At 47.8% G+C, this 12,515-nt stretch overlaps 1 protein-coding gene across 1 annotated transcript in view; it reads right to left on the bottom strand.

The window, feature by feature from the left end:
- Window positions 1-568: 568 nt before the first annotated feature.
- LOC121008752 (bifunctional apoptosis regulator-like) overlaps window positions 569-12,515 on the bottom strand; it is a 76,023-nt gene continuing 64,076 nt past the window's right edge. The window contains exons 6-7 of the mRNA XM_040441447.1: window positions 2,412-2,614; window positions 569-794 (exon numbers count right to left, since the gene is read on the bottom strand). Coding sequence (XP_040297381.1) covers window positions 569-794; window positions 2,412-2,614 — 429 coding nt within the window. The remainder of the gene's footprint in view (window positions 795-2,411; window positions 2,615-12,515) is intronic.

The raw sequence follows: 12,515 nt of genomic DNA, 5'->3' as shown, positions 1-12,515 counted from the left end.
ACTGTGTAGTTAGTGGTCTAGGATTTGTTTTGTATCCTGTGATGGAAATGTACACCAATTGCTGTGGAATGTACACCGTCTTGCTGTGACAAGAAAATGAAAGCTGGTTGTGGCCTGTTTGCACTCAAGGCTACAGTGTTTGAGTGGCTTCTTGAGGTGTGCCACCAACCATCTAAACTTAGAGCGGTGGCCATGCTTGCACATTAAATGAAAAAGAGCCAGCTTCTGCGGTTGTCGGGGCCATGGGAGTCTGCATAAACACTCATGTGCAGCAGCCCCCGTTCCGACCATCTCGTATCTCGTATTGCACTGGTGGCGGTAACACCACCGATGGAATGGATGCAATGGAAAAATTAATCCAGCCAGCAAAAGAGGCAATATGGACAATCACAGTACATTAGTAAGTGCCTTGTAATTGCTTTCTCTACATGATACATGCCATTTGCTGAAGTGAGACAACCCCTTTAATAGTGCCTCTTGGATTTTAATATACTTTTTAAAATACACGGATCACTCAGTGACTGTAGAAAGTTGTCTTCCCTCATTTAATTCAGTATCACGACTTGTGTCAAGTCCTGGGGATGAATGCAGTCCTGTCTCTCATTGCTTGATTATACAATACTAGAAACATGCTCATCCCTGCAAAAAAGTTAAAGGTTGGGCTGATATACAAATCAAAGTAAAACATGTATTTCCAGACAAACTGTGGGATTATATTCCAGAAGACGAAAATAGGAAGAAGTCTTCGGGTTGCTATATTCCAGAAAATGGTCAACACAATTATAGGGAGGGACCTGAAAGATTTAGTAGAAATGTGTTAACATGGAATACACTCCTCAACATTGAAATTGCAACATCAAGATGGATAAGCCATAAAGTTATGCAAATCGAGTAAAGTAGCAGATGTCTCTAAGAACTGCAGATGATCACATTCTCAAGCACCTAGCTCCAATCTGTGGTATGTGGGAGGGGCATAAAAGCTAGATTAAAAATACATTTTTGTAAGCCACATGAAACCTCTAAAATTGCATAAAGTCATGTGGGATGATTGTGCGATGCCTCCTGTTTTGTCGATGTGCCACATATGGCCACTTGTCGCAAACTGAGAGGGACAAAATTCTTGAACTGAGAGAACTTAGTTTATCACTCCAATAATATCACTACGGGCCTAGGCCAAGATGTCAGCACTGTTTAATGCTGCGTGTCCCAGTGTTTGGGAGAACAATTATGAACTGCAATGACAGAAAGAAGTGCATAGATGCGAACCTCTGCACGGACAGAATATCTGATTAGAAGAATGACATGTAGTGTAGTAATCCATTCTGTACTGCAAGTGAAATAGGACATCATATCCCAACTCTAGGACGCAAACAGTGTCTACATAAACCACCAGATGTCCAGCTACAGGTGCTCTACTGACCTCATGTCACCGCTCTCCATCGCTATTCATTGCTATCGTGATGCATAGCAACAAGGCATTGGAGGCTGGCTTGGAGATCTGCTCTCTTCAGTGATGAGTCTCGCTTTTGTCTTGGATGCACTGATAGCTGGAGATTGGTCTGGAAGCCACCGTGGGCAATGCCATAAAAAAGCCTTCACGAGGGAATGTCACACCAGTCTTATTCCTGGTATTATGGTGTGGGGTGGCATAATGTACAGTAGCCAAATTCCCCAGCTCGGTGTTACATTAATTTGTTTGTGGGACCAGCGGTACGGCCATTTCTCTAAATTGTCCCAAGAGCTGTGTTTCAACAGGTCAACACCAGGCTGCATGTTAATGTGAGTAGCATTCGTGAAATAAATGTGCTACCGTGGCCTGCAGCGTCTCCGGACTTGTCCTCCATCGGGATGTAGGAAAAGACTAATTCTTAGTACTACATGATCAAAAATTTAAGTGATTATCATGTTCTTTAAAACTGATGGCCTGTCCTTACAATAAGAGATCGGTGTGGGGTGGGGGGCTGAACTTGGGGCACCGCCGTAGATCAGCTGTTTGAAGGGGCTTTCAGCACTCGGGGGACATCAAACCTCTTCACTATTTACAAGCTCTGTATTTTTAGCGATGGCTATGCCTGGTATTGCAGTTCAGTCCCATTCACCTGGACCTGACTAAGCTTTAGTGAAACCAGGCACAGTTGCCACTAAAAGTACAGAGCTATGCCTGGTACACAGTGAAGGTGAACAGAGTTAGCCCCCCCCCCCCCAACCTAATATTATAGGATAGGCCATCAATTTTAAACAAACAAATAAATCTTTCACAATTGAACACTAGTACGTGGACCGCTTCTATCTGAATGACAGAGATGGTTCTTGGGAAGAACATATAGAAAATCGTATATCCTGCCTGTTTCTGCCGTAACGAATTAGAAATTATAAAATTCTATTCTTCATGAAAATCCACCATCACTTACCATAGTTGGCTGGTTGACCACAGTTTCCAAAATGTAAGTAACTCCAGCACTGAATGCAGCATGGCCTGTACAATTATAAATCGAGAAGTCCAGTAATGTACTTCTAGCCAGTCCCATGCAAACTCAACAAGAAGTTGATATGGAAGAATCAAGTACTTGACAAGAAATTCACGCCACTGTGTCCATGTTGGATCCTGTAAATCCTGAAAACGGCATAAGGTATGGTTAATGTATGCAGGTCTATTTTGCCAAAGTAGCAGCAAACATGTGCTGTCTTAAAACATCCTATGTCTGCTGACTGACTGGCTGAAAGGTATTTGCTTAAGCCTTGGAAGGCAATGTCTCTCTGTAGACAGGTATACAAATTTGCATTGCGATTTCATTGAATTAAAATTTAAAACAGCAATAATGGAAAACTACAAAACTATTATCAAAAATGTGTTGATGCTTGCAGTGTGCATCTGCATTGTATTTGTGTATTTGTGGTCAGCCACACTGCATAAGCCTACACAATTCATGCACTTCAACAGGAACTCAGAACTATTCTAGTAAAAATGTTATACTGATTATTTCGTTAATTAACGCAAACCATTTATTTATATTCAAACACATAAAATGTAATACAAGTCTTATCTTCACGTTAAGATATGCTCACATTGCCTCCTCTTTATAGTTTGCCATACATTCCTTTTCTTAAATGTTCTCTAAGATTGTAAGCTTTTTGTGCATAAAACTCATCTCCTGATATATCACATTTTATCATATTTTGCAGCCATCTGTAGTAATACAACAGAACTTTGTTCATATGAACAGCAGCTTGTGCTCCAGGGCCGTTCTTTCTACCACAACTGGACAATATGTGCCAAGCAGGGGGGTAGCTATAGGGGGTGCAGAGGTAGTAGTCACTACCAGGCCCAGGAGCCTGAGGGGGCCTAAAATCCATAATGCAACATAAGAAGACATTGGTATAATAGAAAGAACGTGATGGTCACGTTAAACCTCTGGCTGGAAGGAAAGCGGTTGGGTCAAGAATTTGGCATGGGGAGGTGCCGTTTCAATTTTTGCCTCAGGCAGCATGAAGGTTATGTACTTCCCGGCCCTTGGCCACAAAACACTGAGGGAAGGGGGGCCCAAGCTGAACTCTTGCACCAGGGCCCATGAGCCTTTAGCTATGCCCCTGGTGCCCAGTATTAATGCTATCACGTACCCACAGCGGTCAGACCCCCACGATCCTGAGAACAAGGTCCAATTCCCTTGTCCTGATGGAGTGGCATGCTGAACATGTGTCCAGCCACTCCATTTATTCTCTAAGGGGCTGTCGCAGATAGCAGAGTACAGCTTTTGGCTATTTATGGCAGACCACAGATAATGAATGGAGAAGCGGGACACATACTTGACCTGCCACTCCATCAGGATAGCGGAATAGGACCCCTGTTCTTGGCACAGGTGGAAGTCCTGGTAGTCAGACTTCCACAGATCAGTTATCTATCCCCTATCCTGTGGGTAGGGGTTCACTTTAATACTTGGGAATCCCCTTTAAGGCAGAACATATAATGATATATAAAAAATTCTCTTTGTTAGATATAACACAACCAGACATTTTACATTAAACAAATTATGATCATTTTGTCCGTGGTTATAAATCACTGGTTCCATGTCAGGTGCATGTCTAATAAAAGCATAAAAGCGGCTCTTTTATGGATGGTGTGTAGAGTTTATTAAAACCCCAAAGGAAAGCTCATAAATACTCATTATAGCTGAATTCTGAATTAGCTTCAGTGAGTATTTCTACGATTTCAGGAGTTCAGAGATAAGGGCCATCAGAGCCATTGAGCCATCAGAACAGTTCTGGTGGATTCAGTGTAAAATGTAAAGCCTGCTAATGCACTTTAACAAAAAAAAAAGGCTTAAAGCAATCTGAAAGCACCATATTCTAGAGCAGGAGGAGCTGAGCAGATTGACATAAATTTGTGGAAAAAGATTCAGCAAAACCTGTAATTTATATATTTACATCTCCTGTGAACAGTATCAGTACAGGAAGGAGGTGCTGTCAGTGATTAATATATATATATGAAAAAGGAGGTATGTATTGTGGGGATTTGCTCAGGTAGACAGGCTTGCTGACGCAGTATAGAGGCAACGACAAGATCTTTAACTTAAACAGTTCGGAGTTTATTCACATATAAGGATAAGCAAAACAAAAAGTCAGTTTCAAGGAAAACAGTCACCTTGAGTCTGGTGTTTGTTCACACCATGCAGCAATGCAGAAGTCCTTGGACATAGCAGAAACCACTTGCTCTCACGCCAACAAGGTAGCAGGCCTTTACCCAGGCCCAAACTCCCAGGTCCCAACACAGAGACTGACAGAGCTTCACTGTCAGAGAGGAGTAAATTCCTCTCACCTGACAGTGCTGCCTGTGTCTTATAACCCAAACCAAGACCCGGCCTGGAACGTGGGGAGCAGCCACCCACCCTACCCTTTGGCTGCTCCCACAAAGAGCTGGCCCGGATCGGCTTTACAGCCATACTAAATAGCAAAACCATGTCAGCCAGCACTAGCTGCCGCTGACACATGAAATTACCGGCTCTTACCTCACCGAGGCCAGGAATCTCGGTGACTCATACCTTCCTTCAATGAAGGACCCTTGCGCCTTCCTACATACCTCCCCCCTTTGTTCAACCCTGAGGGGGTGAACACTTGCCAGACAGTGTACCCAGGACTGGGAATCCGCGTTTCCCTGTAAGTGGCCTGCCCTGTGTTCCACTGAGAACTTGAAGTTCTGTAACGACAAGAACCATCTGGTGACCCGAGCATTCCTCTGTTTGGCTTGGCTCATCCACTTGAGAGGGGAGTGGTCGGTCACCAGATGGAACTTTCTCCCCCGACAGATAATAATGGAGAGACTCAAATGCCCACTTGATGGCCAGGCTGGTGTAAGCTTCCAGTATAGGAAAAAAACAGGATGTTCCTCCACATTGATGTCCTGAAAGAGTACAGCTCCGAGGCCTACTTCAGAGGTATCGGTCTGTACCACAAATTCCCTCTTGAAGTCAGGTGTCACCAATATCGGGGACCCATACAGGGCAGACTTCAAAGCGGAGAAAGCCTTTTCCGCCTGATCATTCCACTAAACCGTCACTGACTTGCGTCCCTTCAAAAGGCCTGTCAATGGTGCGGCGACTGTAGCAAAATTAGGTACAAACCTCATATAGTACCCCACCATACCCAGGAACAACTTTACTTACAGAGTAGAGACAGGTCGGGGCCAATTCCTAATTGCCTCAATTTTGTTCACCTGAGGTTTGATCATTCTGCACCCAATTAAATACTCCAGGTACCTGGTCTCTTCTAACCCTATTGCGCACTTTTTTGGGTTAGCGGTTAAGCCAGCCTTCCTAAGGGAGTCCACTACAGCCTGTACTTTAGATAGGTGACTTTCCTAGTCGGTGCTATGGATAACGATATCGTTCAGGTACGCCGAACCGTACCGACAATGTGGGCGTAGTACAACGTCCATTAGCCTTTGAAACGTGGCGGGAGCGCCATGTAGACCAAAGGGTAATACCTTGTACTGATACATCCCCTCTGGTGTGATGAAAGCCGTTTTTTCCTTGGCAGCCTTCGTCAAGGGTACCTGCCAGTACCCTTTGGTGAGGTCAAACACAGAAAAATATCTGGCTTTGCCTAACTTCTCAATAAGCTCATCTAATCGGGGCATGGGATATGCGTCAAATTTGTTCCAACTAATGAACTCCCTGGCTTCCTGAGCCTGTTTAGAGGAGAGGCTGTCAGCAATTTTCATTGTGGCATCCGCTTCCCTTGCTGCAGACAGAGGGGTCGAAACCGCTTCCCCTAAGAACCCTGGTCATGGGCAATCTTCCGTACAGGTTTCCCTATCTCTCCATGGTTTGAGCAGATTCACATGGTACACCTGCTCTGGCTTTCGCCTCCATGGCCGGTGTACCTTGTAATCTACCTCTCCAATTTGTTCAAGTACCTCGTAGGGCCCCTGCCACCTAGCTAGGAACTTACTGTCTACAGTCGGTACCAGAACCAACACCCGATCACCCGGGTTAAAGGACCCAAGCCTGACAATTATAGACCCTACTCTGGGCTCGCTGCGCTGCCTCCATATGCTTCCTAACCAGAGGTAAAACTGTTTCCATCCGTCCTTGCATCTGGGTAATGTGCTCGACAACACTTTTGTGCAGTGTGGGTTGGTGTTCCCATGCCTCTTTGGCGACGTCTAACAGACCGCGAGGGAATCTGCCGTATAGCAGTTCAAAGGGTGAGAACCCAGTAGAGGCCTGGGGCACTTCTCGCACTGCGAACATGAGATAGGGCAGAAGAAGGTCGCAGTCCCTCCAATCCTTAGATACTGCTCTTTTTAACGTTTGATTAAACCTTTCTACCACGCCATCCGTTTGCGGATGATACACAGACGTTCTTAACTGTTTTATGTGGAACAACTTACAGAGTTCCCTCATGGCCTTGGACATGAACAGGGTCCCTTGGTCAGTCAGAACCTCCTTAGGCAGACCCACTCGAGAAAACATCTCCATTAACTCCTTAGCTATGAGTTTGGCTGATGTATGACACAGTGGCACCGTCTCCGGGTAGCGTAGTCGAGGATGACCAAGATGTGTTGGTGCCCTCTAGCGGACTTCGGTACTGGGCCTATGAGATCCATAGCGATCCGTTCGAATGGAACCTCAATAATAGGGAGAGGGACCAGAGGACTACGGAAATGTGGCTGGGTGCTGGTTATCTAGAAGGTTGGGCAAGACTTGCAATACTCCTCTCTGAACCTCTCTGAACACACTGGGCCAGTAGAACCGCTGTAGAATCCGGTCCTGCGTTTTCTGCTGGCCCAGGTGTCCCCTAAGAACATGTTGGTGGGCTAACTCCAACACGAGCTTGCGATACGCCTTGGGCACCACCAGCTGTTCCATATGCTCACCCCGTAGTTGATTTAACCGATGCAGCATCTCCTGTTGAACCACAAAACAGGGGAACATAGACTCGGCCCTCGGTTATTGCGGCTCACACTCAACTACTACCACATTCTCCCAGGTTTGGGATAGAGTCGGGTCCTGGTGCTGCAACAAAATTATCTCCGGAGACGTTGAGGTCTCGCCAACTTCAGACCCGGCGGCAAATCCTCCATGTCTCCCACCAAACGGAACCTCACAAATAGCTGCTAGCAGACGAATAGGAAACGCATCCAAGTGGCTTACACTCCTAGCAATCAGTCTCTAACAGCATACAGTGAATCCCCCCAAGAATGAGACCAAGCTCCGTGTTGAGGGTAAAGCAGTGGACAGCCAGAACTGTGTGTTTATTGTTCTTATATAACATTTTTACACATTAGTACCACCCACAGGGTTTTGTAAGACAACTAGTAACCACGTACAATACACTCAGACACTCCCACACAAAATCCTCCCCTCTGCCTGCGATACAATTACCCTACACAATGGGTTAATGTAATCATCACAGGCAGTGAAATACACAGTTCTACAGAGTCTTCTGTCCTGGAGATAATTGGGAAGTAATCCAATTTATCTCCAAGGACAGAGGCAGCAATTCAGGATACACAGACACAATACATCCCCACAATGCATCCTGGTTTCCTCCTCTCTGCCCTGGAGACAACCGAGTAATTTAATTATCTCTCAGGACAAAGGGACATCGCCATTGTACACGTGGGGACAACAGGACAGAAATCACTATTCAAATATACAATGTCACAACCATTACAGTAAACACAGACATTTAACATATCCCCAGATGGCTTGGATCTGAGCGCTCAATATATCCGAATAGCGTTCAGATGCCACAAACACAGTCAAATCGCCATGGGGTTTAAGCTTAGCATGGGCTGATGAGAGGGCCCATAATCCTGGGGCAAGAGGCTGGCAACCAGGCTTCTCCAGCACCCAGTGGCGAGGTTGGTTTTGCCACAGACTAACAGGGTATCTGACCTTCTGCCGGTCAGTGCCCTTGTTAGTCCAGCAGGCCACCCACAAAATAGAAACAGCAGTACAGCCCACCCACAATAAATGGTTACTACACCTGAGCAAGGGATAAACTTGTCCATGTCCAGGTGCCTCACCACGGCTGTGTGGGGGACTGGTAGACTGCCTTGGTGGGTTGCTGAGTGGGCAGAGACCAGTGGTACTCTGTCCTGGTGCCAGCGCTACTATGGAAGTAGCCTGGTTGGAGCCTGGTTGTTGGAGGGGGAGACAGACTGTCTCCCCTTTAGATACACAGCTCTGCTGTTGTAGGGAGAGACCGACTGTCTCCCCTTTAGATAGACCACCATGCTGCTGTGGGGGGAGACCGACAGTCTCCTCTTTGGCTAAACAGCCCTGTTGCTGGGGGACAGGACCGTCTGTCCCTACCCCATGTGCTGTGAGTGCAGAGACCACGGTCCCATCTGCACTGTTGTGGGGCTTACTGTCCCCCCCTGGTGTGTTAAACTGCCGTTGGGGAATGGAGACTGGGCTCCCAATTCCCAACAAATCCATCTGTTGCTGTGGGATGGAGACTGGGCTCCCAATTCCCAACAACTCAATCTGCTGCTGGGGGACAGGACTGACTGTCTCTGCCCCCTGTTACTCAGCCTGCCGCTGGGAGATGGAGATTGTGCTCCCAATTCCCTGCAAATCACACTGCCAATGGGGAGAAAGGGTAACAAGCTCCTCTCCCATACATACTTCCAGCCTCTGGGGAGGGAGACCGACTGTCTCCGCTCCCAATACAGTGTCCTGTTGCTGGGGAAAGGAGACTGGGCTCTCTATTCCCTGTAGGACACTCTGCCGCTGAGGAATGGAGACTGGGCTCCCAATTCCCTGTAAATCACACGGCCGCTGGGGAATGGAGACTGGGCTCCCAATTCCCTGCAGGACTGGTGGAGAGAACTCAGTCCCATCTCCACTGGCCACCTGGGGTTCTTCCCAGTAACACTCCACAATATCTGCCCAGCTGAATGGGTCTGGATCCGTGTCTGTCATCTTGCTGTCCTGCTGAGCCTTCCCAATGGAGTGGAAGAGATCTCGGTAGTCCTGCTCCAGTTCCCACTCCAGGGTTGCTAGGTGAGCCAGGTCTTTCTCTACCTCATGGGGGTCATCCCAATCCTGCCTAGCCTCCCTCTCGTAGAAAATGTCCTGAAGTCTGGACTGTGCAGGGCTCCCGAAATCAGGCTCTGCAAAGGACTCCCATAACAAGCCAGGATCATCAAACTCCTCTCCCTCTGGCTTGTCATGCTCAGCTGTCCAGGGTATATACTGTGCCATATACCACCAGAGCACGTGGTAGGCATCCTCCAGCCATAGCTCCTGCCATACCCGGTGCTCTAGTTCCTTCACCCATTCTTCCAGGGGCTGCTCTCCCAGGAAGGGCATCCGCAGGGCCACTTGCTTCTGCAATCGCTGCTCTTCACTGGGGAGACTTTCGCCTCGCTGGTATTGTTCATTATCCAGGACCTGGTACCAGATGCCTTTCCTTAATGAATCCCGGCCATCCAGGTCTTCCTTATCGTATGCCACTGCTGGTTCCATCCTGCTGCTGTCAGGGTCGCTGTACTGGGACATGCATTGCCCTCAAATTGTAATTCCAGGGAATGATGTCTCCTGTAGCTGTCCTTCTGGCTGTGGAAACGATCCCGCCGCTTGCCACCAATTGTAACGGCATACAAGGAAATGCTCCAAACTCCCAAACGGAACCTCACAAATAGCTGCTAGCAGACGAATAGGAAACGCACCCAAGTGGCTTACACTCCTAGCAATCAGTCTCTAACAGCATACAGTGAATCCCCCCAAGAACGAGACCAAGCTCCGTGTTGAGGGTAAAGCAGTGGACAGCCAGAACTGTGTGTTTATTGTTCTTATATAACATTTTTACACATTAGTACCACCCACAGGGTTTTGTAAGACAACCAGTAACCACGTACAATACACTCAGACACTCCCACACAAAATCCTCCCCTCTGCCTGCGATACAATTACCTGACACAATGGGTTAATGTAATCATCACAGGCAGGAAAATACACAGTTCTACAGAGTCTTCTGTCCTGGAGATAATTGGGATGTAATCCAATTTATCTCCAAGGACAGAGGCAGCAATACAGGACACACAGGCACAATACATCCCCACAATGCATCCTGGTTTCCTCCTCTCTGCCCTGGAGACAACCGAGGAGTAATTTAATTATCTCTCAGGACAAAGGGACATCGCCATTGTACATATGGGGACAACAGGACAGAAATCACTATTCAAATATACAATGTCACAACCATTACAGTAAACACAGACATTTAACATATCCCCAGATGGCTTGGATCTGAGCGCTCAATATATCCGAATAGCGCTCAGATGCCACAAACACAGTCAAATTGCCATGGGGTTTAAGTTTAGCATGGGCTGATGAGAGGGCCCATAATCCTGGGACAAGAGGCTGGCAACCAGGCTTCTCCAGCACCCAGTGGCGAGGTTGGTTTTGCCACAGCGGGGTTGTCTCCCCCTCTTCCACCGAAGTGACAGTCACCCCTACTACTGGCCCTTCTGACTCAGGTTCCCAGGGTTCTGGTCTCGCCCCTAAGCTGGGCCACTCTGCCAGGGTTAAGTCTGTCTCCCGGGTATCGGTAACTTTCGTATCCTGCGATAGTGCCAGGAAACCGGGGAAGTCTCTCCCAATTATGAGTTCATACTGCCGGCCACCGTTGATAGAGACACCAGGGCGGTGGGATTGTCCTTTATGTCTCCATGAATACACACTACGCCTTTCAGCCAGTATACTAAGGGGGCCGTACCAGGGCAGCTCTTACCAGGGACACCAGGCTCCCTGAATCCAGCAGAGCCACCGCCAGAGTATCACCCACTTCCACCTGGCACAGGTGGCTATTGTCTATAGTCTCGGAGGTTCCTGTGGCTCACAACTTCCTGGAATATAATGAGTGGCGGCAGCCATAGTTGGTGTCCATGGGTTCACCTCGATGGGGACAGTCGGCCCTTATGTGTTCAGGCTCATGACACCGCCAGCAAACCACCGGGGCTGAGTCTGCAGGGGATATGTCCCGGGCGGGTCTGCCTGGCACCGGCCGCCAGGTCTGGGGTGGAGATTTCCGGGGTTTGACTGGCCCCCTCCCAAAAGAACCACCCTGTAGATTTCTGGTGGCCTCATAGCGCTCCACCAGGTCGACCATCTCCAATCATTACCCGGAGACACCTGGCTGATTCAGTGCTGGAGGGGGAACAGTAAAGCCCTCCAGAACACATCCGCCAAGAGACGGTCCAGCATTGCAGTGGGGGGTCAGTACATCAGGCTGAAGCCATTTTTTCAAACGGTGTAACAGGTCATAATACTGCAGTCTGGTGGTTTCAGCCAGGTTAAATTCCCACTGATGCACTTGCTGGGCCCGGACTAACACATTCACCCCCAGTCTTGCCAGGATCTCACCTTATACAGTCAGGTAGTCGGCCGCTTGAGCATCAGAGAGATCGAAAAAAAACTTACTGGGGTCCAGACGCCAGGAACGGAGCGAAGACCTCAGCCCACTGGTCTCGGGGTAACTTTTCCCTCACGGCCACCTTTTCGAACACCGCCAGATAGGTCTCGACGTCATCCGAGGGGGTCATCTTAGAGATCGCTGCACAGACAGCTTTCCAGGCATCGTGGACGTTCAGGGATGCTCCTGCCGCTTGCAATTCCATCACATGTTGCAATAGCAGCTGGTTAGTTTCCTGCTGCTGCTTGTTAGCCTCCCGCTGCTGCAATTTAGCCTCCACGAGGGCCTTCACGACCGTCTCCATTTTGTCAGGGGACATGGGTCGTAACCTTGCTGGCTTAATGTAGGACATGCACTTGTGCCAGGGAAATCCTCACCGAGGCCAAGAATCTCGGTGACACATACCTTCCGTCAATGACGGACCCTTGCGCCTTCCTACAGTATGTACAGGGAGTGCAGAATTATTAGGCAAGTTGTATTTTTGAGGATTAATTTTATTATTGAACAACAACCATGTTCTCAATGAACCCAAAAAACTCATTAATATCAAAGCTGAATATTTTTGGAAGTAGTTTTTAGTTTTAGCTATTTTA

Source organism: Bufo bufo, chromosome 7, assembly GCF_905171765.1.
Source record: "Bufo bufo chromosome 7, aBufBuf1.1, whole genome shotgun sequence".
Taxonomy (NCBI): Eukaryota; Metazoa; Chordata; class Amphibia; order Anura; family Bufonidae; genus Bufo; species Bufo bufo.
Note: the sequence above shows the minus strand (reverse complement) of the source record. Positions and strands in the feature narration are given on the sequence as shown.